Source organism: Lepus europaeus, unplaced genomic scaffold (genome assembly GCF_033115175.1).
Source record: "Lepus europaeus isolate LE1 unplaced genomic scaffold, mLepTim1.pri SCAFFOLD_3_1, whole genome shotgun sequence".
Classification (NCBI taxonomy): domain Eukaryota; kingdom Metazoa; phylum Chordata; class Mammalia; order Lagomorpha; family Leporidae; genus Lepus; species Lepus europaeus.
Window position 1 is genome coordinate 15708055 of NW_026909276.1, and position 25242 is coordinate 15733296.

The 25242-nt window shown below is 56.8% G+C and overlaps 2 protein-coding genes across 2 annotated transcripts in view; one reads left to right on the forward strand and one right to left on the reverse strand.

Annotated features, from left to right (window-relative positions):
- The first annotated feature begins 797 nt into the window (after positions 1–797).
- LOC133755253 (sodium-dependent neutral amino acid transporter B(0)AT1-like) overlaps positions 798–25242 on the forward strand; it is a 628988-nt gene continuing 604543 nt past the window's right edge. The window contains 6 exon segments of the mRNA XM_062185441.1: positions 798–945; positions 2195–2335; positions 2436–2573; positions 2858–3039; positions 4490–4612; positions 5313–5407. Coding sequence (XP_062041425.1) covers positions 798–945; positions 2195–2335; positions 2436–2573; positions 2858–3039; positions 4490–4612; positions 5313–5407 — 827 coding nt within the window.
- LOC133755057 (telomerase reverse transcriptase-like) lies at positions 13583–18878 on the reverse strand. The gene is given in 6 exon segments (XM_062185365.1): positions 13583–13759; positions 14372–14539; positions 15288–15487; positions 17928–18081; positions 18083–18163; positions 18165–18878. Coding segments are annotated over 6 exon segments (1494 nt in total).

Below are 25242 nucleotides of genomic sequence, written 5' to 3' on the forward strand. Positions count from 1 at the left end.
GCCTCCCAAAGGCCCTGTCCCTGCTGTGCTCAGTGGAGGTCATCCCAGGGACTCCTATAGCTCTGGGGAGGGTGTGGGCTCCACTCTGAGGCCCCCAGGCTGGGCTAGGGAGCAGGTGCAGCCCCTGGTACAGGCCACATAGGACTGGCCAGGAAGCCATGTTCAGACTCCCGAGGTGTCAGGAGATAGGTGTGGCCTGAGGACTAAGCCCCCTCCTATGCTGCCCCAGAAGCAGGGAAACCACAGCCACCACAGCCACATGTGGCCAGGCAACAGCCTTTATCTGCTGACCCTGTCGGGAACTGCATGGCATGGGGAGGTCAGGGGCTGCCAGGGTCCTGGGTGAAGGTTGGGGTCCCTGGTGATGGATGTTCTGGGTCTTGAGGTGTCCACATTCTCCACTCAGCTTCACAGGATGTGGGAGAGGGGAGTGGGGACCTCTGACCCTGTCACCAATGAGCATGAGTCTGCATTACCTCAACATCAAAACACTTGTTACAGATAAATAACTAAAAGCCAACTCACCATGCCCCTGAGCGTCTCCAACAGGAGCACATGGCTGTCGTGGGGACAGCTCTCTCCATGGTGGTACCAGCCTACAGCTGACATTGGACATGCTCATGGGAAAGGGGCCAGGGATGTGGGCATGGCCAGGCCCCAGGTTACCAATTAACAGGGCTCCACCAGCTTTCCTTTAAATAAACCGGAGGATGTGATGGAGGGGACGCTTGGGCTCTAGGCCAGCAAAGGGTGCAGGTGCAGTGTGGTCTGGATGCTCCCAGAGACACTGGACCGCTATGGCCCAGGACCTTGGCCCAGACCCAGCCTTGGATGTGTGGGAGGATGAGAGGCCCCAGTGGGACAACAAGCTCCAGTACCTGCTCAGCTGTGTGGGGTTTGCTGTGGGGCTGGGGAACATCTGAAGGTGCCAGACCCACAGTGGAGGTGAGCCCACCAGCCACATGCGGGTACCCAAGGGACTGGCCTTCCCCACCCCTGATCTCTGGGCAGCACCACTGTCCCAAAAAGCCAGACATGTGGGGCCCCAGGAAGAGCCCAGCCTTGGCATCTGAGCCCTGGGACTTCAGGGGCCTGCCCATGGGGTCCCAGGCCAGCATGCAGCTCCATTCCCAGCGGTGCTGCCCCTCGGTGTAGAGCCAGTCTCTAGGGGGTGATCACCCTGGTGTCCACGTTCATGGGGGTTGGCATCTCCCAAGGCTCCTTGCGGGGTGACAGGAGTCCCAGGCTCACCAGCAGTCACAACACACGGATGCACCTGTGCGGCCCACATGTGTGCACCAGCCAGGGGCTGCTGCCCTCAGGTCTGTCATTGCCCAGGTGCCCCCATGTGATGGGCTGGCCTGGGACGCCCAACCCTCTCCAGTGAGGAACCTGGGGAGATTCCCCCAGGGGCCAGGGCCTCGGGGGGGATGCAGAGGTCGGGGGAGGGGGCTTCTCATCAGGGATGCAGGTGAGGGAAGAGTGGCTGCCCCAACGTGTTGCTATGGCACCTGTTTCCAGATGCGGCAAGCATGACCAAACATGCCAGAACATTCTGTCTTCTTACTCCCTGTTCCTCCCCGGTCTGCGCTGATGGGTGGTCTCACCCCAGCCACTCAGTGCCCATCACCCATCACTCAGAATTTTGTAGAGTGCTCCCACATCTTGCACAGCCACACTCACCCTCCTCACTCCTGGGCAGTTTCAGGGTCTTCTGAGCTTGTGGCCCTTCCTCGTCCTCACGCCAGCTCCTGTTCCAGGTGTCTGCTTGTCTGCTCCACCTGTTAACACTGGCTGTGCCCACTCTACCTGTCCACACTGGCTGTACATACTCTGCCTGTCCACACTGGCCATGCCCACTCTGCCTGTCCACACTGGCCACTTACACACTTTCCACACTAGCTGCACACACTCCGCCTGTCCAACTGGCCACTTACACACTTTCCACACTAGCTGTGCACACTCCTGTCTACACTGACCACACACACTCCAGCTATCCACACTGGCCACACAGATGGCCTCTGAGTCTGCCCCACAGTGCTGCCTGGCTGGTTTATTCTCCCATGAGGCTGAGCATGCAGCCAGCAGCTATGCGAACCACACGCAGCCAGAACCCAAGCCAGCCACTGGCAGCACACCAGGCGCCCCAATGGGGAGCAGAGGGTGGCTGCCCCTGACCCCTGTGTCCTGACAGGGGCCTTTCTCATCCCCTGCTTCATCACCCTGGTCTTTGAGGGGATCCCACTCTTCCACATCGAGCTCGCCATCGGCCAGCACCTGCACACGGGCAGCATTGGGGTGTGGACGGCCATCTCCCCCTACTTGGGCAGCGTAGGCAGGCCACCCCCTTCTCGGCTCCCCAGGAGGACCTGCTCTGCACGTGGGTGGCACCGCTCCTCCCCTGCTGTGTGACACTTTGTCCTCACTGTCTGCAGGGCCGGGCTGCTTCACGATGTCCTTCCTGGTCAGCCTGTACTACAACACTATCCTCACCTGGGTGCTGTGGTACTTCTTCAACTCCTTCCAGCACCCATTGCCCTGGAGCTGCTGCCTGATGGAAGGCAACAGGATGGGTGAGGGCGTGGCCAGTGTGGACAGGTGACCTCTCCTGTTCACTGGTCCCCGCTGGACCCAGGAGCCACCTAGATCCCCATCTGCTCACACACCAGGCCCTGAGCCTCCCTTCCCCATCTCAGCCTCAGAGGGTGGTGAGAGAGCATTGCTGGGCTGGAGGTTGGGGGCTGCTTCAGTGCAGGGTCAGCCGTGCTGGTGCCCATGGCCCTTCTGGCTTTTGGGGCAGAGCGTGCACTGGGCCCCGGGCCCTGTGGCCGGCCCATGTCGGGGCCGCTGGCTACAGGGTTTGTGGCTGAGTGCCAGGGCAGCAGCGCCATGAGCTACTTCTGGTACCAGCAGATGCTGGACATCACTGGTGACATCAGCGACAGTGGCACTGTCCAGTGGCGGCTGCTCATCTGCTTGGTCATCTGCTGGGCTGTGGTGTATCTGTGCATCATCAGAGGCATTGAGACCACTGGGAAGGTGAAAGCAGCTTCCTCTGGCTCTGAGGCCCCCTCCCCATGCTGCCAGTGTTGGCTCGGCATGGGGGGGGCAGGCACACTTAGGGCCCCACGGGCAGCTTCTCATCCTGATGACAGTCTGCCCTGAACCACACTCTGTGCCAAGGCAGCCATGCTGGCTCTCTTCTGGCAGCCACCGTGACTTCTCCCTGCCCCTCCATCTCAGTGGACAGTGCCTCTCGTAGCCACTGTTCCACTGGGTCTGGCCTGAGGAGCCCCCAATCAGCCAGCACCTCCCTGGTGGCTCAGGTTTGCCTCTGCCTCCTCCAGACGTTCCCCATCTGGTCTTCTTCCTCTGCTCTTTATGCCTCCACTCTGCCTCCTGTGCAGTGGAGGCACTGTCAGGCTTCTGACTCTCGCTGGATCCTAGAGCTTCACCAGGAAGGAGGGCACATGTAGCTCACGGTCTGGAGGTTCAGGCTCCAAGATGGGTAGCGCCTTCAGTTCAGGCAGCCGGGCAGCTGCAGGGTGGTGGTGAGGGACCACCCCGGGGGCAGAGACACAGGGGGCTCACAGCTCTCAGAACCCGTGCTCCTGCTGGAACCACCCCTCGAAACCCTGCCGTGACCTCCCTGGGCCCCACCAAGTCAACAATGCATGGGGTCTGCACCCGAATCTCCTGGCCAAGGCCATGTGCCCACTGGCTGGTACCGGATCTCAGGGCCTGTCACAGGCCATCTTCAGGTGACACACGTGCCCCATGTGCAGTGGCCTGCATGCACTGTCCTCTAGGAACAGCCCCCCCCCTTCCCTTCCACTCCTCTCCAAGCCTTGGCCATGTTCTTACACTTACTTAAAACATGTGATAAAGAGCAGACACTGGTTTCTCTCACAGGCAACTGGCTTCTCAGGGCCTTCCCTTGGAGCCGCTGGGGCACACGGGTTGGGGGTGTTGAACACTCATGGCATGGCCAGGGCTCCTCACACCCCCTGCCCCAGGGTGGCCCACACAATCCAGCAGCCACCAGCCTGACCCTTTCCCCACGAGGCTCAGAGGACAGAGCCAGTGACCAGACCCTGTGGCTCTCACAGATCATTCTGTTAGGAATGCGCTGGGGAGGCCCTGTGGCTTTGGTCTGTGTGGGGATGTGGGGCCGGCCCTGGCCCACCGCTGACTGGGAGCCACCAGGACAGGGGAAAGAGGGGGCTGGGCTGAGAGCCTGAGGTGTACACAGGAGGACCTAAGGCAGGATGAGGGGCAGCCTGGGGTGGGGGGAGGGGGCCTGCCTGTCCCAAGTGCTGATGCCCACCTTAACAGACACACGGGGCCTGTGTGACCATACACCTTCAGAGCTTGACACAAAGCGCCATGCCTGTGTGGTACCTTGGGCCACGTGAGTGGTCACAATGGGGCAAGGCCCCTGCCTCGCTCCTGCAGGGCCACTGTGCATCTGACCTGGCATCTCCCCCAGGTCATCTACTTCACGGCCCTGTTCCCTTACTTGGTGCTAACCACCTTCATTTTCAGAGGCCTGATGCTGCCCGGTGTCACGCACGGGCTCCGCTACCTTTTCACCCCCAACATAAGTGGAGGGGTGGCAGGGGGCACCCAGTGGACAAGGGAGGAGGGCCTCGGGGTCTCAGCAGGGTTGGGGCAAAGACTTTGGTCTGGGGTGTGTGGATTGGTGCACCTGCAGGAAGTCCAGGTGCTGACAAGGTGGGAGCGTGGGGGGGGGGCTGGCAGGAATCAGCTGTCACCTGGGGCAGAAGTGTCCAGCAGGTGTGGCACACAGGACCAAGGGGCTTCTACTCAAGAGCCTGCAGCACTTCTAGACCATTCCATTGTTCCAGGATCCCAAGTGGGTTTCCAAGGCTGCTGACCGCCACCAGGAGTCAGTTGCACACTTGGGCATGAGGCTGTCTGCCCAGACACCCAGCAGTGGGCAAATGGGGCAGTGGGTGCAAACACCCCTGCCCAGGGGCCTCACATGGCCAAAGCCACACGTGGGAGAGGGCAAGGAGCATACCCGGGTCAGAGTCAGCTCAGATCTGGTTCTAGGCCCCACCACTGAGTGCCAGCCACACTTTGCCATGGGTCTGATGAAGCCACAGTTTGCTGGCTGCATCACAGAACAGGGGAGCCGTGTCAGCTGCCAGGCCAAGCAATCTCTCTCCTGGCACAAAGTCCTGAACAGTTCTTAGAATCTGTACAGGTCACACCTGGTTATGGTGTGACCCAAAAGGGCCAGGGAACGTTCTGGAACAGCATCTGCTGTGTTCATGTTCCAGATGCAGATTCTCCAGAACCTGTGGGTGTGGCTGGATGCAGCCACCCAGATCTTCTCCCTGTCCCTGGCCTTCGGTGGACACATCGCCTTTGCCAGCTACAACCCACCCAGGTGGGCAGCTGCCCTAGCTTGCTTGGCACCCTGGTGATGCGGTGCCAGCCAGCTGGGGCTGAGATGGGGATGGTGCTGTGGGACCTGCTGGCCTGGGATGGGCTCCACCTAGCTTGTCTGTTCCAGGGGCTGCTGTGTGTGCCCAGCCTGACTGTGGCCTGGGGCAGGTCTGGGGCCCACAGTGCTGAGTACAGCTCTGAGCCTTTCCACAAACAGTCAAGGAGTGGAGCAAGGCAGTAGGGAGGGGCCCAGGCTCAGTGGGTGGGGGCCCTTCCGAGGCCCTGAGTGCCCCCTTGTGCAGGAACAACTGTGAGGACGCCATGGTCATCTCCCTGGTGATGATCTCCCTGTATGCCTCTGTTGCCATCTTCTCCATCATGGGCTTCAAGGCCACCACAGACCACAGGCAGTGCCTGGACCGGTGAGGCCGGGCCACGCCATGGGCAGGGGTGGGGGAGGCATGCCAGTGTTCCCAAGGACTTCCCAATGTCTCTGCTCTGAGACATGCATAGTGCACAGCCCTATGGCAGCCCCAGGAAGCCTATGCTGCCTGAACGACCCTGAGGCCCTCCGCCCGGCCATCCAGACACATCTCATTCAGTGTGTTGGGTGGGCTGCAGCCTCTGGCACAGGGAGCTCCGCCCCTGCAGAGTACGCATACCCGGAGGGGGCTTCAGGCACCCAGTGGGTGGGGCAGAACCCCACGGGTCCTGCTGAACCCGTCAGCACCCAGGACGGCCCCCACATGCAGAGCCAATGGGTGGCATCTGTGCCGACCCCACACCATTCAGAGGGAGGAGGCAGAGGACAGGCCAGCCGATGCCCCAGGAACACTGTGTGAGCGTGTGTGTGCTTCACACGTGTGTGTGTGCTTCATGTGCACCTCATTTGTGCCTCACATGTGTGTGCCTCACCTCAGCACCACCCTTACCAGTGCATGAGGGGCTTCTCCAGCTCCTTCACCTGGATCCTAAGGACAGGGTCCTGTCATGTCTCAGCCGGACTCCTGGGTTTCCATGGAGCATAGCAAGTGGTGGCCATGCTGCACTGTGCAAAGCTGCTTCTCTATGTTCCAGGGCTCCCACTCCCAGGGTCTCTGCCGACTCTGGGTTAGAGGGTGCTGGGCTGGGGTTCCCACTCCCGGGGTCTCTGCCGACACTGGTGAGGGAGTGCTGGACTGGGGCTCCCATTCCGGAGGCCGTACCCCACACTGGGGGGGCTGGGCTGGGCTGGGCACCTGGGGCATCAGGATGAGGCTTGCGCTTCCTGCCCTTGCTGTACTTGGCCCTGCTCTGCATGGCTGTGTGAGACCCTGCATCATACAAGGCACAAACACCCCTACACTGAGTGTGGTCAATGGCACCATCACTCATGCCTGGCGCCCACCTGACACGTGGCTTCCTCTGTGAGGCACATCCCAGCCTCCCGCACTTAGGACACCTGATGTGGGGCCTTCTGAGCAGCCTGACCAGCTGCTGACAGAACACAGCAAACCTGTGGAAGACATGCACTTGAGCGACCCAGGAAGCTGACATGGGAGGGTTGGGCTTCGCTGGGCCCCTGGCTGGGAGACTCAATGCCCAGATCAGAGCTCAGTGGACTGTGCAGGAGGGTGACAGGAGCAACTGTGTGGACAGTGAGCCCCAAGGCTGACCTCGGGAGCCGCGCGATGCCGAGTGTGGGTGGACGGGGGCTCTCAGGTCATGGGGTGGGGGTTCCCAGCCCCAGAGTGCCTGACCCTCAAGTCCTGAAAATGGGGGGCTGGGCACCTCAGCTGAGCTGCAGAAACTGATGCCCCTGTGCCAGCCTGGGGCATGCAGGATGAGGCCACCCCCTCCTGGAGCAGGAATGCATGCAGGTCACCCTCAGGAACATAGGGGTGGGCAGGCCAGGCCCCCAGGGTGCTGTGGGCCCTGTGCCTGGACGTATCTGCTGGCCTGGGCAGTGGTGGCAGCACAGGCCCCACAGTCTCACCCCGTGTCCCCGCAGAAACATCCTGGGCCTCTTCGATGAGTTCGACTTCCCAGAGCAGCACATCTCCAGGGCCAGCGACGAGGCCGTCCTCACGCAGCTCAACGCTACACAGCCAGAGAGGCTGGCCCTGCTGCCCCAAGGGTCTGCCACCTGGACAAGGTAGTGCACACAGGGCTGCCGGGGCCACCCCAGGCGTTGGGTCAGGCCACAGGGCTGCGAGCCTGCCAGAGTCCAGTGGAGCCCTTGTCCAGTGGGGTGGCTTCAGGGCCAGGCTGATGGGCACCTAGAGCCTCCCAGAGGGATGGTGGGCATGGTATCCCTACAGGTGCATCTGTGGCCTGCACAAGTGGCCCACCATGGGTTCCCGGTTGCAGAGCACCTGGAGCCTCCCGGAGAGGCGGTGTGCACAGTGTCCATGCAGGCGCATCAGTGGCCTGCTCCCATGGCCCACCATTCCTGGGTTGCAGAGCACCTGGCAGTGGGTGCAGCGTCCATGCAGGCACTCACGTAGCCCACCACGGCTTCCGGTTGCAGAGTGCCTGGAGCCTCCAGGAGGGGCGGTGGGCATGGCATCCATGCAGGCGCTCACATGACCTGCACTCATGGCACACCGCGGGCTCCCAGTTGCAGAATGCCTCGGGCCCAGTCTGGCCTTCATCATATTCACGGAGGCCATGCTGCACATTCTGGGGGCGCCCATGTGGGCCGTGCTCTTCTTCAGGTTACTCTTCACCCTGGGGCTCTCGGCCATATTCAGCAACATGGAGGGGATCATCACGCTGCTCCTGGACATGGGGGTCATCCCCACGGGGATCCCCAAGGAGGCCCTCACAGGTGAGTGCACAGCTCAGTCATAGGGATGCCTGCTGCCTCCCATACAGAGTTCAGGGGCCCTGGGCTAGCCTGCTCCCCTAGGACAGCCCAGCGGCTCCGGGCAGGACACAGGTGGACCTGCCCTGACCGTGGCCTGCTGAGGCCAAGCTCTCACCCACCTCTGGCAGGAGGGGCAGGGTGGGGGAAAGGGGCAGGTGCAGGCCTCCCACCCAGAACCTGCACCCCAGGGCTGACCTGTCTGGCCTGCCTGCTCTCGGCCACCTGCTTCATGTTGCAGTCCAGAAGTTACTGTCTCGAGATCTTCAACAGCTATGCAGCCTCCCTAAACCTCATAGTCTCTGCCTTCTTCGAGGTGGTGAGGGTCATCTACACCTACAGCCTGCGGCACTGAGCTGAGGTCCACGGGGAACCTGGGGGGTGGGGAGGGTCCCGCAGTGCTGCTGAGCCCAGCGTCTGTGCAGGTTCTCTGATGACATTGTGTAGATAATGGGGCCGTGGCCAGGCCTCTACTGACGGGCGCTGTGGCTCGTGGCCAGCCCCCTGCTCCTCCTGAGTGCCTTCCTGGCCTACCTCATCCTGCTGGCCCAGAGGATGCTGAGCTACCAGGCCTGGAACCCTCAGCACGTAGGTCCTCCCATGGGGATCAAGGGGCCACAGTGACCCGCAGGGCAACCCTGGTAGGACTAGAGCCTTTCAAGGGCCTCAGAGCAGTGTCCAGACCCTGGAGACATCGGTCCTTCCAGCCCACACTTTCCACTTGCTGTGGGGACAGGCAGCCAGGGAAGCAACAATTCCAGTGTCTGGGAGAGGTTGGGAGGTAGACTGGAGAAGGGTTACTCCCTGCCTGGTCCACACAGGGGACCATGCAACACCTGGCCTGGGCCGCCCCTCCCAGAGTGAGCACCAGAACCCCTCAGGGTCCGCCTGGGGGAAGTGAGAATTTTCTGCTTTATTCCTGGGGTCTCAGACCACACCTCACCTGTCCACAAGTGTTGGAGGCCAGTGGGTGGGGACCACGTGCCCCTGCCTGCCCTGAGGGCTTCCACCCAGAGGGAGCCTCAAGCCCCAGCTCCCTCATCCCTGAGCACCCACCCAGGATGCTGCCCTCCTGTAGTCCCAGGGAGGAGCTGGGGCTGCCTCCGTGCACAGGTGGTCGGGTCAGCCTTGCTCTGCCCAAGGCCTGGGGTCTGGGGCCCAGGGTCTGCCCCCTCCAGGCTGAGCTCTCTCTCTTGCACCCCCTGCAGGAGCAGTTCCCCTCCAGGCAGGAGAAACTACCCTGGCTGGGTGCAAGCCATATGCATGCTCCTGTCCCTGCTGCCTGCTCTGTGGGTCCCGGGCGTTGCACTGGCCCAGCTGGAGGCCAAGTGCAGGAGGCAGCAGCAGGTCACATGGCTGGACAGGAGCCTGAGGCTGCAAGACAGCAGGGCCCACTAAAGGGCAGGGATGGCCGTGGGTGACCTCATCACACCCTCCCACCGACTCTGCAGGACCCTTGGCTCCCCATGTCTTAGGCCTGCTCTATCCAGGGTCCACTCTGCCCTCAAATGGGAGGCAGAGTCCACCCAGTGGCACACCCAGGTCCTGGCTGCCATAGGAGACCCTCTGCGTCAGTGCTGCCCACACAGCCTCAAGCTGTGGTGATGGACAAAGGGCAGGTGTGCTGATGGCAGGCCAGGCCCTGCACAGCCAAGTCCAGCTCAGGATAGGGGGAAGAGGTCATCTGCACACACGTGAGGGGGACGCACAGGTGCTGGGAGCCCAGCCAGGGAGGACTCTGGTAGACACTGCCAGGGTCAGCGCCCATGCTCGAGGGCAGAGGCTGCTGAAGTCAGAGTTCCTACCGTGGGGCCTCTCGGCCATTCCCTCCCGGTCACCAGCTGCCCTCCCCCACCAAGCACCCAGGCAGTCAGCACCCACCTGCCCACCCCACCCACACTTCCTTCTGACCACAGACCCCAGCCTCACACTGCCAGACCAGTACCCACAGAGCCCCTAGCCTTTTCCCGGTGCCCTGAAGGAACACACAGCTGGCCACACTGCCTGAGGCACCTGGCAAGGCATGTGTGTGTTATCACCTAAGGAGCATCTGTGCTGGGAGCAGCTCTTGCCACCACAAGTGTGACCAAGGCCCGGCTGCAGAAGATCTGAGAGCTAAACACCCCCTCAGCCCCAGAGCTCAGTGCACATCTGAGCCCACAGTGGGGAAGGCTGGCACTTAGCCCTCCATCATGATACCCCCTCCCCACGCCATGCTGAGACAGGTGGCGGTGAGCATGGGGTGTCACACAGGGGAGCCCATACTACAAGGGGCATACCAGAGTTCAGCCCTGTCTTGCTAGCTTGTACATCACTGCTGACAGCAGCTCTGAGCAGACAGCCAAGGGGACAGGAGCTCGCGGGACCCACAGGCATCTGCCCACTCTCAGTTCTGCCCTGTGGGGTCCCTTTGGCTAGCCCCCCTATATGCTGTAGAGACCTCGTGGTTCATGACCTGCCCTCTGCACAATGGACAGTGCAGGCAGGGCCCCCACAGGGCTGGGAAGTGAGGGCAACACTATCCCGACACTGCTGTTGTCGCCTGCAAACCCTACCACTGCCCTGAACGGCTCCAGGCCTGCCCTTCCTGACCACACCTCGCCTGGCCACCCTGTGTCCAGGAGCTTGGTCTGGAGGGGCCCTCGGGGGCTGGCAGTGGTGGTGTTGGAGCCCTGGTTCAGTGGCCAAGAGGGAAGGGGTGGGGCATGGGGACAGAGACCCAATGGACATCCAGCCTCCAGAAAACTCAGCCATGGATGTGTGCACAAATGGACACTCATGTGAATGTGGACATGGCCCAGGGGCTGCAGAGGGCAATGGTTGACCAGCATGACACCCCCATGGGCATGAGCCTTCCATGTGAAATCCCTGACTGGCAGGGGCTGGCACAGGAGCAGATGCTGCCCTTATGTGGCCAGAACAGAGAAGTCCACAGAGGGGCTCCTGGACACCCCTCCTGGACACCGTGTTCATGGGCAACAGCCAGCAGGGGCAGACAGGGCCACCACCACCACAAGGTCACCAGATGGGGGACTACAGTTAGCACGACCAGCAGGGGGCGCTGGGGAGCAGGGCATAGCCATCTTGTTTTTTGGGGGGGTGCTATCCCTCACAGTAACAGCAGCCCCCACAGGTGAGACCAGTGAGCCAGTCCCCTGGGGGTTCCACCCCTGTCAGGAGCTGCTCACTGCGAAGGCCAGAGCTTGGGCAGCAAAGAGGCTGATGCCGTTTCACCTGTAGGGATCCTGTGTCCGCAAAGTGGTCACTCAACACTGCATCCCCTGTAGGCACTGGATGGAGTCCTGGCTGCCCTGTTCCCACCCAGCTCCCTAATGGCCCTGGAAGACAGCAGAGGATGCCCAAGCACCTGGGCCCCTGCTACCCATGTGGGTGACCCGGATGGAGCTCCTGGCTCAGTGTTGGCTGAGGCAGCCACCAGGGGAACAGATGAATGGGAGCTCTCTCCCCCTCCCTGTTGCTCTTAAATGAACCAATATATCTGTGAATTATGAAAGCTCAGCTTTTCCAAGGTTCGGCAATCATTGAAGCCTGAGAACCTGAGTGACAGTACAGCAGGGCCTGGGGTTCCCCATGGGCACATCGGCTTAGTCACCAGGATGGTCTGGGGTTCCCGTGGGCACATCAGCTTAGTCACGAGGATGGTCTGTGGTCACCATGGGCATGTCGGCTTAGTCACCAGGACAGTCTGGGGTCGCCATGGGCATGTCGGCTTAGTCACCAGGATAGTCTGGGGTCCCCCGGGCACGTTGCCTTAGTCACCAGAGTCTAGGGTCCCCTGGGCACGTCGGCTTAGTCACCAGGATGGTCTGGGGTCCCCCTGAGCAAGTCAGTTTAGTCACCAGGATGGTTTGGGGTCCCCTGGGCACATCAGCTTAGTCACCAGGAAGGTCTGGGGACCCCTGGGCACATCAGCTCAGTCACCAGGACAGTCTAGGTTCCCCTGGGCACATTTGCTTAGTCACCTGGATGGTCTGGGGTGCCCTGGGCACGTTGGCTTAGTCACCAGGACAGTCTAGGTTCCCCTGGGCACAACAGCTTAGTCACCTGGATGGTCTGGGCTGCCCTGGGCATGTCAGCTTAGTCACCATAGTCTGGAGTCCCCTGGGCACGTCGGCTTAGTCACCAGGATGGTCTGGAGTCTTCCTGGGCACGTCGGCTCAGTCACCAGGACAATCTAGGTTACCCTGGGCACGTCGGCTCAGTCACCAGGACAGTCTAGGTTCCCCTGGGCACATCGGCTTAGTCACCAGAATGGTCTGGAGTCTTCCTGGGCATGTTGGCTTAGTCACCAGGACAGTCTAGGGTCCCCCTGGGCATGTCAGCTTAGTCACCAGGATGGTCTGGAGTCCCCTGGGCACATCAGCTTAGTCACCATGACATCTTTTGAATGCAGCAGCAAAGGGGCACATCCCATGCCATAAAACCTGGCACGAGGCGCCAGGAGCCCTGTCCAAGGTCCATGTCCATGACCCCATCTGTGATATCCCGTTAGGTTCTGGAATTGCTCACAGCAGCTGAAATGTCACACAGGTGCCTGCTCTGCCAGGCTTCAGGCTGCCCAAGCCACACCTCTGGCTGAGGCCACTCCTTCACCAAGATCCCCCCCACAACACTGCCCTTCCTGCTCTCAGTAGGGTCCTCAGGTCACATCAGGCCCCCTGTATGCTGGGGCCTGCCTGGGGAAGGGGGCTCCCTACTCATCCTTGTCAGGCACTAGGCAGTGCCACACTGACAGATACGTGGCTCCAGCACGTGAACAAGACTCCCCCACAGCAGCCACGTGTCCTGCCCTGGCATCTGAGGACAGGAGGGGAGTCCACACACACTGTGCCAGACACTGGCTCCAGAGGACCACTGCAGGGATGGAGGCAGGGACGGGGCAAGGGGAGGCCTGGGCGGAGCTGCACAGTGAACACCTTGGCTCAGGGACACTCAGCCTGGACTTTGGGTGAGGGGGTGGGTGGCTTGCTGCTCCCAGGTACATGTGGGTCAGTACCCTGGGGTCTCCCCTCACTCAAGCTGGGCAGCTTAACCAAGCACACAGCACAGGGTTTCCCTCGGCAGCCCTGGATCACTTGGGGGTGATGAGCAGGCCCAGGGTGGGGCACATGCTCACAGGCCCACAGCCCATGACCAGGTTTCCCACGAGCTGCTTCTTGGCTGTTCGTGGTGGGCTCTGCTCCCCTGCTGAGGACAGCAGGGAGGGGACTGACCTGAAGGAAGAAGGCCCCAAGGACAGGCCCTGCCCTGTGTCACAGATGACCCCTCCCCCCGACACCAATGTGCCCAGCTCCTCCAGCCTCAGTCCAGGATGGTCTTAAAGTCTGCGGTCAGGGCCGGGTCAGCTGCAGCCTCCAGGGCCTCCTGGTGGACGTCACCCAGGCCCAGCACAGAGGCACCCAGCAGGCTGGGCCGCTGCACCCGCTCGTAGTTGAGCACACTGAACAGCGTCCTGATGTGCAAGGTCCAGGGCTGGGCCTGGGGCACACAGGATGCAGCCTCAGGGGGGCTGCAGAGGGCAGGCAGCCACAAGCCCACCCAGCTTCCCAGGGTCCTGGGAGAGCCCAATGCAGAGCCGGCCCTCAGCCCACTGGCCGGGCTCCTCAGGGTTCCTGTCACTGCACCCCAGGAACCCTCACCCGGCAACACATGTGATCCTCAGGGATGCTAGGCATCCATCCACCTCCAGCTGAGCAGTAGCCTGGGGCTGGGGTCCACAGCACCCCCCCCACACACAGAGGCTAGGTCCTTGGAGTGACCGCAGCAACATTAACTGATGACAAAATCACCCCACCGTGGCAGAGGCACCAGCAGCCATGGGGGCAAAACCACAGAAAGGGCCACGGGGGGCAGGGGGAGCCATGAGATGAGTCCTGCAGTCCTCAGGGGGCAGTGACAGCTGTTCTTCCCTCCCCTCCATGTGGCGCCACGGCAGGATTCCAAGGGACCTGGCCAGCTGCCCTCTGTGGGCTCCCAGGCCCAGCTGGGCACCTCCCCCAGCTCCTCATCCACTCACAGCAGGACCCATCTTTGGGCACACAGGCACAAGCCTGTGAGCTTTTGTGTGGGGCAAGATGGAGGCCAGGTCACCTTCTCCCTGCGGAACATTCTGACTCCCACCACAGAGCTCGGGTTCACAATGGGCTGCAGTCCGCTGGGCTTGGGGATGAAGCGCAGTCTGGTCATGGGCAGGGCTGACCTGGCCTGCTGCTGGACCTCTGCATCCGACAGCTTCCGCAGCTGTACCTGCTCCAGGTGCTGCCTGCAACACATCTGGGGCTGGGGTCAGGGCTGGGGTCAGAGGGGTTCAGGGCCATGGGCAGGGCTGACCTGGCCTGCTGCTGGACCTCCGTGTCTGACAGCTCCTGCAACTGCACCCACTCCAGGTGCTGCCTGCAACACGCCCAGGGCTGGGGTCAGGGACAGGGTCAGGGCTGACCTGGCCTGCTGCTGGACCTCCGTGTCCGACAGCTCCCACAGCTGCACCCACTCCAGGTGCTGCCTGCAACACGCCCCGGGGCTGGGGTCAAGGAACCTTGGTCCCTGTGGACACAGCATACTCTGCGGGGTGGGGTGGGGCCTACAGATGCCCTTGCCCACCACAGACACCTCCCAGGAACCCCCACATGGGGGTCTGAGGCTCCCATTCCACACCTGGCATGACTCGGCATAATCAGTCCTGATCCCTCAGTCTGACTCAGCAGAACCAGGAGCCAGCATCTCCGTCACTCAGGCCCCATCCCCTGATGCCACCCCCACCAAGGTCATCCAGAGGGGATGCCTGTACCCCCAGGTGTCAATGCAGGAAGGGTCTCTGAGACTCATGACCCAAGTCCCTCAGAAGCACCCTGAGGGGACTGAGCCCAAGCATGAGCATACAGGGCCACGGGCCAGCACAGGGTGTCTGCAGGCCAGCACAGGGCTACCGTGGGCCAGCACAGGGCCTCCCCTCCACGGGCCAGCATGGGGCCTCACAGCCTGTGGGGAGCCGGGACACAGACACCACACGTGGTACCTGATGCTCACGTTTTGCAGCCCAGACGCTCCTGCGGTAGAAGAGGAGCTGGTTCTTCTGGAATGTGGTCTCCATGACGTAGAAGAAGGACCTGAGCAGCCCCACCACATAAGTATCCAGCAGCCAGAACAGGAACCTAGCCAGGATCCCCTCCCTCAGTCTGTGCTCCATGGTCGGGATGTGGCCACGCCCTGGAATGAGGCAGACCCCGCATGTGCACCCTCACAAGGCAGCCATGGCGGGAGTGCAGGGCACGAGGGGCCCTGCAGTCCTGAGCTGGCTGCCCTGGCTTTGGTGAACATGTTGCTGCACGTGTGCCAGCCCCTGGCACCCCATTGCACATGCGGCTCACGGGCAACGCTCGGGTTGGCACGCAGAGCAGACAACATGGAAAGGGCTCCCACGTGCAGTGTCAAACTCACAGCCTACGGGTGGAAGACCAGGGGCTGGCGGGACACACAGTGTGGTTACATGGCTGGACCCCTGGGGGCCCTGGCATCAGACATCGCAGGCAACTCAGGGCCCACCAATAACTGGCTCAAGAGAAACTGGGGAGGGGCTGGAGCGGGGCAGACCCTGACCATGGGGATGGCGGCTGGGCGAGCAGGGACAGCGGCCAGAGTCCAGGTCCCTGGTCTGGAGAGCCAACAGCACTGGGCCGGGTTTAATGCCCTCAGCCACCCACAGGTGGCTTACAAGGACCTGAAGGCAGAAGACGGCAAAGCCTGGGGAACAGGGACACCAAGGAGGCAGCAACGACGGTGCTGGGGACCTGGAGGCCACTCTTGGCTCCTGGCTTGGGGGCCGCTGCAGGCGTTTCAGTGGTGAGCCAGAGGACGGACGCTGTCTCACAGTCTCTGACTCTCAAGGAAATGAGAAGCACACTCAGGCCAGCCTCTCCCTAAACGCCATCCAGTGGGCTGGAAGTAATGGAAACCTCACCCGTGTGTGTGGCTGAGCACCAGCTAAACCAAGGAACCCGGCAGAGTAAAAATCCAGGAGCAAATGGCACCGCAGGAAAACACCCAGCCGAGGACAGCGCTGTGGAGCCGTCAGCTGAGCCAGGAGGTGGCAGGGCACAGGAGATGGCCCCTAGGGCCGAGGGTCCCACCACGCGCCTGTGTGGAGACTGAGAACTCACCACCCCACATCACCCCTGCAGTTGACCATGCTGAGCAGGCAGAGCTGACCCTCGGGAGCCTGGCGCAGGAGCCATAGGACACCACCCAGGCCTCATGGTTCATGTGGGGTCCGCCACCTCAGAAGTCACCACAGAGGAACCTGTGCTGTGGAGTTGCAGGTTAAAGGACTGCGTGAAACGCCGGCATTCATGTGAGAGCCGGGCCCAGTCCTGGCTGCTCCACCTCCCTGCTAATGTTCTTGGGAAAGCAGTGGAAGATGGCCCCAGTGCTTGGGTCCCTGCACCCATGTGGGAGGCCTGGAGGAAGCTCCTGGCTTCAGCCTGGCCCAGCCTGGGTGGTTGCAGCCATCTGGGGAGTGAACCAGCAAATGAAAGCTCTCTCTCTCTTTTCCTCTCTTTCAAAATAAATCAAATCTTTTAAAAAGCAACTGATATCAAAATAACTGCATATTACTACACAAGGTGCAGCCAAAGCAGTACTTAGAGGCTAATGCATCACAGCCACACATCCACCATCAGAAGTTTATACAGAATGACAGGAAAGCCGGAAAAAGGCATTAGGAAGAAGATAAACAGAAATCACTGAAATTCAAAACAAAGGCTCAACAGAGAGGACCCCATGGGGACAACAGAACTCAGTCATTCTGAAGGTCAAAGGGCAATGGGGGAGGGGTGACAGGAGGCTGAGCCAGACACAGAGCCGCACACAGCGGCCTGGGTAAGGCCATCAGGCCAATGCCGCGGACAGAGCGAGGGAGACAGGGTCCCCACACCTGCAGCGAGAGGGACCAGAAACAGGCCAGCACCAGCAGCACCACCTCTCCCATGCACAGCCCACACTGGGAAAGCCGGCCCATCATGCCCCATGCAGCAGGAGGCCAGCTGGCCTGGCAGGAGGCAGATCCCCAACCCTGGCATCCCTGATCCCTCTGCGAAGGCAGTAGAGTGGCCACTGCCTGAGCACACAATGTCCGGGTGGGTGCACAGAGCAGTGTTGGGGGTGCCCGGGGCCGATGTCACGCCTCCCACTGTGGGGGCATTTCCACGACACAAGGACAGAGTGGTCACCGCATATCTCCATCACTGGCCTGGTTTCTTGGGGAGCCTGGCAGGGCATCCACCCCCACAAGCCCTTCCCATCGGGTCCCTAGGGAGGCTGCCATCTGGCTCAAGCCCCACCCATCCAGGAACAGCCCAGGAGGGGGCACCTGCACTGGCAGAGACACTGCCACAGTCCCCTGGAGCTCAAATGGGAAACATGATGGGGGCGCTGGCTCAGCCACCCAGCGAGCCAGGGCAGGAGCCCCATTCCCTCCTCCTGGGCAGCACTCACAGGAAGTCTAACCTCGCTCCTCTCCCCTGCCCAGCACATGACCTGACATCCCCCACCCCACCCCATCAGCAGGTGACCTTCCAGTCCAGGGGGCGTGGGGCAGCCTTACCCACCACCCCCTCAGCTCCCGGCTTGGCACTGGCCAACGTCCGTTCACCTGAGCTCACGAGCAGCCAGGTGCAGTCCTGCACCCTCACCTTCCAGGTCAGCTCCTGCAGGGAGAGTTTGGCATGCTTCCCTAGCAAAATGAACTTCTTTGTATTCCTTGGGAAGCAGAGCTTGTTGTGCCTGGAGCCCCAGAGGCCGGGGGGAGGGGGTCACCAGGCGGCGCAGACAGGCCCGCAGGAACGCGTGCACCTGCCACGGGCTGCTGTGCTGCTGCAGGAGCCGCACCATGCGCCAGGCGCCGGGAGCCCGTGTCCTCCTGGGGGTCAGCGGCTGGCCTTGGGGACCATACCTGCATGGCCGGCCCCCACAGCAGGCAGTGCATCCGGAGAAGTGAGCCGTAGGGGCACCGTGTGTGGTTCGCAAGCGGCTTCCGGAACATGGGCCGCATCTTCCAGTAGCACAGGAGCAGCTGGCGCGGACTGCGGCTACCCCCGGGCCTCAGTGTCCAGCCCAGGAAGATGGCCTCCAGCAGCCTCCAGGCACCCACCAGGCTGGGCCGCAGGGAGCTCAGTGGGAAAGACGTGTGCAGCCGCTCGCCGTAGCCCAGGTAGTAGAGGAAGCGCTTGGGCTCCACATACACTTGAGCCTGCGGATGTGGTGACCACCGGGTGGCGGAGTGGCCAGGCTCCGGCTTAGTCCACTCCCGTGGAAGCCCTGGTGTGGTCTCTGAACACTCTGCAGGTGTCACTGCACAGGCCGGGACACGCCCACGCCTCGAACTGCAGGCGGGCAAGCCCAGGGGTGCCCAGGCCTCGCCACCGCTGCTGTTCGGAACCTGTCGCGTGGCCGCGGGGCCCGCCTGGGTCTCACGCATGGTGCAGGAGGGCCAGGCCTCGGCAATGACGCCGAGCTCGTACAGAGGCGGCCCACACACCTGGTAGGGGCAGCTCGGGGCCACCAGCAGGTAGAATGCGTAGTGCACCAGCAGGAGCATGAACATGTTTCCCATGCGGCGCAGCAGCAGCCCTCACGCGCCGCTGTCGTGCAGCATCTCAGTCACCATGTTGGGCAGGTAGCTGCTCACGCAGGTGGTGAAGGCCCAGGGCAGGCCTCCGCGGGCACCGTCCAGCAGCACGAAGCTGAAGGCTAAGGCTCGGCCTGCGGCGCCAGTATCCCATATGGGCATTAGTTCATGTACCAGCTGCTCCACTTCAGATCCAGTCCTCTGTTAATGGCCTGGGAAAACAGTGGAGGATGGCCAAATACTTGGGCCCCTGCACCTGCGTGGGAGACCTGGAAGAAGTTCCTGACTCCTGGTTTTGGATTGGCCCAGTTCTGGCCATTGTGGCCAAGTGGAGAGTGAGCCAGCAAATGGAAGACCTAGTCCGTCAATAATTCTACCTCTCAAATAAATAAGTAAATCTTTAAAAAAATTAAAAATGGAACAGAGATGGCCACAACAGGATGTTCTAGGCTAGGCCAAAGCTAGGTACTCCATCCAGGTCTCCCACATATATGGCACAGGTCCAACACTTGGGCCATTTTCCAAAATTGGAGCAGAATTATAGAGGGGACATAAATCAACACTCCAATATGGGATGTCAGCACTGCAAGCAGTAGCTTAACCACCGTGCCTCAAAGCTAGCCCCAAAACGATTCCATTTAAAATCAAATGTACAACATCATAAGATAACTATACAGATCTAGTTGAAATTCAGAAAATTCTTGTACAAAATAACTACCCTGGACTTAACACAAATTTATCAGCCTGGAAGTAATGAGGAACAGTTGCCTCAGATTTTGCCCCCTCACCTTTCTGTTTGCATGTTGAGGCTGTCCTGTAACAGCCCTCCTCCCAAAGATGTCTTTATCTCCTGAACCTGTGAATGTGTCAGTTTACGTGGCAAAACAGACTGAAAGTGCGATTGTGTCTAAGTTCTTAGGATAAGAAAATTAACCCAGATAAAGTAGGTAAGACCATTCTCAGTACATGAAGTCTTTAAAAGTGAAGAAGCTTTGCCGGCGCCGCGGCTCACTAGGCAAATCCTCCACCTTGCGGCGCCGGCACACCGGGTTCTAGTCCCAGTCGGGGCACCGGGTTCTCTCCTGGTTGCCCCTCTTCCAGGCCAGCTCTCTGCTGTGGCCCGGGAAGGCAGTGGAGGATGGCCCAAGCGCTTGGGCCCTGCACCCCATGGGAGACCAGGAGAAGCACCTGGCTCCTGCCATCGAATCAGCGTGGTGCGCCGGCCGCAGCGCGCCAGCCGCGGCAGCCATTGGAGGGTGAACCAACAGCAAAAGGAAGACCTTTCTCTCTGTCTCTCTCTCTCTCACTGTCCACTCTGCCTGTAAAAAAAAAAAAAAGTGAAGAAGCTTTGCCAGCTGTGGTCAGAGGAACATTGGACTGCAGAAGGACAATGAGATGGTGGAAAGAGCCTCTAGTTAAGGAATGCAAGCATCTTCCAGGGGCTCACAAAAGCAAGCAAACAGATTCTCCCACGGAATGTGTAAAGAACTGTGGCCAGCAAAAAGAAACTCAGGCAGTGAGTACTGCCTTGAGCACTAATAATGAGCATTTGGCACCAGGAGTGCTCCCCAGACACTACCATAACTGAAAAGGCCCTCCCAGACTTCCAATGTCCCTGAGGTAGTGCAACCCAGTCCTAGCTGAGAATCACTGCATTCATGAAGAGTGACTTGTCAGAAACATTGAGAATGAAATAATCAGATTCTAAGACAGAAATTCAAATATTCTGATTGATGTTAATAATTACTTTTAATGTACTCATAGGCCTTATTTTCTATTATAAATAAAATATTCAAAATTAACACACATCATATTATCTATGTACTTCAATGAAATATTCCTAACTTTCTGATCAATTTCCTTACCAGGTCAGCCATTCATAACCCATCACTAGAATGGAATCTACACTTATCTTAGCCAAAAGGCTGAGAAGCAATTAGAATGGAATCTAATGGAAGCCAAAGGGAGATATATTTTTTTACTCTAAAAGAATATACGGTGGGAAATGTGGTACCGCAGGTAAAGCTACCATTTGGGACACCTGGTCTGTCATATATATTCCTTCTATACCTAATGTGGGGAGGATTTTTATAATAAAGAGGTTTTAAATTTTTTAAGGTTCATTTTTTTATTTATTTGAAAGTCAGAGAGAGAGAGAGGGAGAGACAGAGAGAGACAGAGAGGTCCTCATCTGCTGGTTCACTCCCCAAATGGCTGCAACACCTGGGGCTTGGCCAGGTTAAAGCCAGAAGCCAGGAGCTTCATCCAGGTCTCCCAGGTCAGTGCAGAGGTCCGAGCAAAACTAGGCCATTTTGGAGTGCTGGCTCAAAGTCCTAGCTGCTCTGCTTCCAATATAGGTTTGTGCTGATGCACCTTTAGAGGCAGCAGGTGTTGTCTCAAATGTTTGTGACCTGACCCTGACAGCCACTGCCAAAACCCAGATGGAAATCCAGGCTTCTATCTCTGGCCTGGCCCAGCAGAAGCAGTTACAGTCATTCGTGGACTGAATAAGAAGTTGGAAAATCTGTCATTCTGCCTTTCAATTACATTAAAATAAATATTTTTTTAAAAAGAAACACATTCATTTAAAACCATTTAAAATAAATTCAGAATGATGAACTACACTCTCAACAGTATGATTTTGGTATTGTGCTAAATTATAATTTCACATATGAAATACGAAGTGGAAGATTTTACTGTAGGGGCTGGCACTGTAGTGTGGTGGGTTAAACTGCCACCTGAGAAACCAGCATCCCATATGGGCACCAGTTCAATTCCAGGCTGCTCTGCTTCTGATCCAGCTTCCTGCTAATCCACCTGGGAAGAATGAGGAGGATGAATTTGGCCTGGCCCAACTCCTGCTATTGTGGCCATTTGGGGAGTGAACCAGTTGATGGAAGATCTGTCTCTCCTTCTCCTTCTGTAATTCTGCCTTTCAAATAAAATAAATAAATCTTTAAAAAAATAGATTTTGTTGTACTCACCTAAGGAGTTAAGAAGGAATAATACTTTGATATTTCAAAGATGAATACTTTTTTTAAATATTAAGTGACATAATATATGTGAGGGCTTCAAAAATTTCTTCAAAAAATGCAAATTGAAAGGGAGGGTAGAGGAGGGAAGTGGCACTATGTCCTTAAATCTGTATATATGAAATTTGTATAACTTAAATTTTTTTAAAAAAATGCATATTTTTCATAAATTTATTGATGGAAATTTAACTTCTGTTAATGTATTTGTATCATCTTACAATGAAATAATTATTTTTATGGTCTTGCAAATAATGAGACTTTAGGGAACTTTAAACAGCTTAGAGGGAAAAGGAGAGTCAGTCAGTATCAGCACTTCAAAACTCTGCCAAAGAAGGATTCCATGAACAAACAATAATTTGGGGCTTGGTTGGCACTTTGGTTGGTCATTCTGGTTATCTGAAGGTTTTATTTCATTATTACCATTTGTGACTCTAATACTATACCAATGAAAGTACAGGTAGGAAACAGCATGAGACAGGATCAGAGCATCAGGTCGAGTCAGGAGACAGCTGCAGCTCAATTAGGGAAGCAAAGAGAGAGAGGAAAATTCCAAGAGCTTCAAAAGGTAAAAACAACTTGTTCTTCTACTTGCTTCATATAGGATAAGTTACTCAAAGTTACCTATGTAGGTTTAATTTTGGGAAACATCTGTACAGTGACATTTCCCAAGGATCAACAGATGTGACAAAACTGCTAATTAAGTTAAATCCTGAGGAACATCTCTTCAGACAAAAAAGGTTATACGAAGATCCTTATGTATCACAAAGATCAAAACAGAAAAGCCCATCAACTAAAACAAACAAAAATAGATGCCTGGGATCCACCTTGGTACTGTAAAGAGAAAAAGCTATGGCCACAATCTTCCATGAGAACTTCTAGAAAAGAGAAATTGGCTCCATGACAGCATCAGCCCACCTTCAAGACTCCTTACCTAACAATTAGCCTTATAGAAACCTCTGCCCCAACAACCTCTAGGATCCTTGAATTCTTTCAAAATAAGTAAATCTAAAAAAAGTTCTCCCTGGCTTACTCTCTCCCAATCTACATAAATGGCACATATCAGTTAAATTTGTGCAAGTGGCTGCTTGAAAGCATGTCTTCAGCCAGTGCTACCTGTCCCTTTACCCTTATTCAAGAACCTGCAGTGCTTGTTGCCAGAAACATTTTCTTCTTTATTTACCTGTTTATATAAAGGCCTCTCACAGGTTGGAGAGAGGATGTCTCTCTCTGGTTCAATTGGACAAGCCTCAAAAGATTCTGGCACAAGGAAAACACTAAAAAGATACATAAAAATCAATACATTAAAAAATAATTAATAAAGTAATATTGTAAGAGGCTCATCCAAAATATGAAAGGTGAGGCCAGCATTGTGGCACAGTGGGTAAAGCTGCCAACTGCAGCACTGGCATCCCATATGGGTGCTGGTTCAAATCCTGGCTGCTCTACATCTGATCAAGCTCTCTGCATAATGCCCCAAATACTTGGGCCCCACATGGGAGACAGGGAAGAAGCTCCTGGCTCCTGGCTTTGGACTGACTCAGCCCAACCACTGTGGCCATTTGGGGAGTGAGCCAGTCAAAGAAAGATCTCTGTCTCCCACCCCCCCAACTATACCCCATAACTTCACCTTTCAAATAAATAAAATCTTTAAAAGGAAAAAAAAAATGGTTTCCTCATAAGGTTCCTTCCCTTGCCCTGCCAGCAAAAAGAAACCAATTTCTTCAACTTTGTTATATATCACCAACTACATGCAAATTGTTTTTTGAGAGGACAATTGCTGCTTATTTCAAAAATATCTCCTAGGACAGATGTGTCCAAGTGTAACAATGCAAAGATACGCTATCACTGATCACAAGACCAGATCACCTGGGAATCTTCCAGTGCACAGAACAAACATACAAGGCCATTCCTGAAAAGCCTGAGACTCCTCTTGAATTTCCCCCAGCTTCTGTTCTGTGCCTATGGCAAAGCCTTCCCTAAGCAACAAGGAAACAGGTGGTTTGGAGCAAGAGCCCTATGCTGGCCACCCAAGTGAACTCCTTTTTGTAAAAACTGGTGTCTTGGCCTTGCCCTCTCATTCAGTGGTAGAGTCTGAAGAAGACACACAGAAGTAACACCTCACAAAGAGAAGGAAAATAACAGGTCATTAGCTGGGATACCAGGTTTCTGAAAGAGAGAGTATCTTTGGTATCTGTCACTTCTTTGCATCCTTCAATGACACCTTTGTCCATGTCACTGTTTGTCAAGGAAACCATTTGGCAAGTGACAGGTGGGACAAAGGTGAAGGCTGACCTAGATAAATCCTCACCATATGCTGCCATGTTGGCTGACCAGACGTGGCCCAGAGTTGCAAGCAGTCAGGCATCACTGCCCTACAAATCAAACTCTGGGCCACAAGAGGAAACAAAACCAAGACCCCTGGACCTAGGGCCCAGTCAGCCCCCTTGGGTATGATTGAGGACGTCACCCCAGACGCTCACACAGCACCCACAGGCAAGGCGATAGTTGTGGTTGCTGACTCACCAGATGGCTTTCTGTTAATAAACTGCCATGATGGAAGCTAAAAACAAACTGGTGTCACTAACTATGCCTTAGAAAGAGCACCAGCGAGAGATGCCCTTCATTCAGTCCAACATGGACTCTGACACTGACAGCTTTAAGGCCAATGACTTTTACAAATCATTTTCTCCTAAATAATGTAAGTTGTGATTCAGTTTAAGAGTTTTAGACTTTTAGACTACCTAGCCAAGGAACATCTTTAGAAGAGTTTTCCTGATGCTAGTTTCTAACTTATTGAGATATTATGTGAGGATATTTACAGGTAACCTGTATTGATTTGAATTGCTGATTTTCACTTTTCAGATCCTAGGCCTTCTAAGATTCTTTTTTCTCAAATGCCTAAATCTGATAAACTTAACCAAAACATTTTATAAAAGAGAGAACTAATGCTGTAAAAAGATTATACCAAAAATGTTGCTTTTGCATCTATCTGGAAATACGAATAAAATGTAATAAGACAGAATGCTGACACTGGAAAAAAATCTGAAATTTATATCTAACTTTACTACCATCAATGTTCAGTAATTATATCAATCACACATTATTAAACATTATTCTTTCTAAATCCTTGAAGTCTTAACATATCAAGAATTATAAACAACATACAAATATTTATGTAATAAGAACACAAATTTATTGTACTATGACTTTGATTTAAATAGTCCCTTTCCAAATGTTTTATTTTTAATATATAATCCATTTTGGTATACATTTATATGTATATACATATATATAAAATATATATGTAT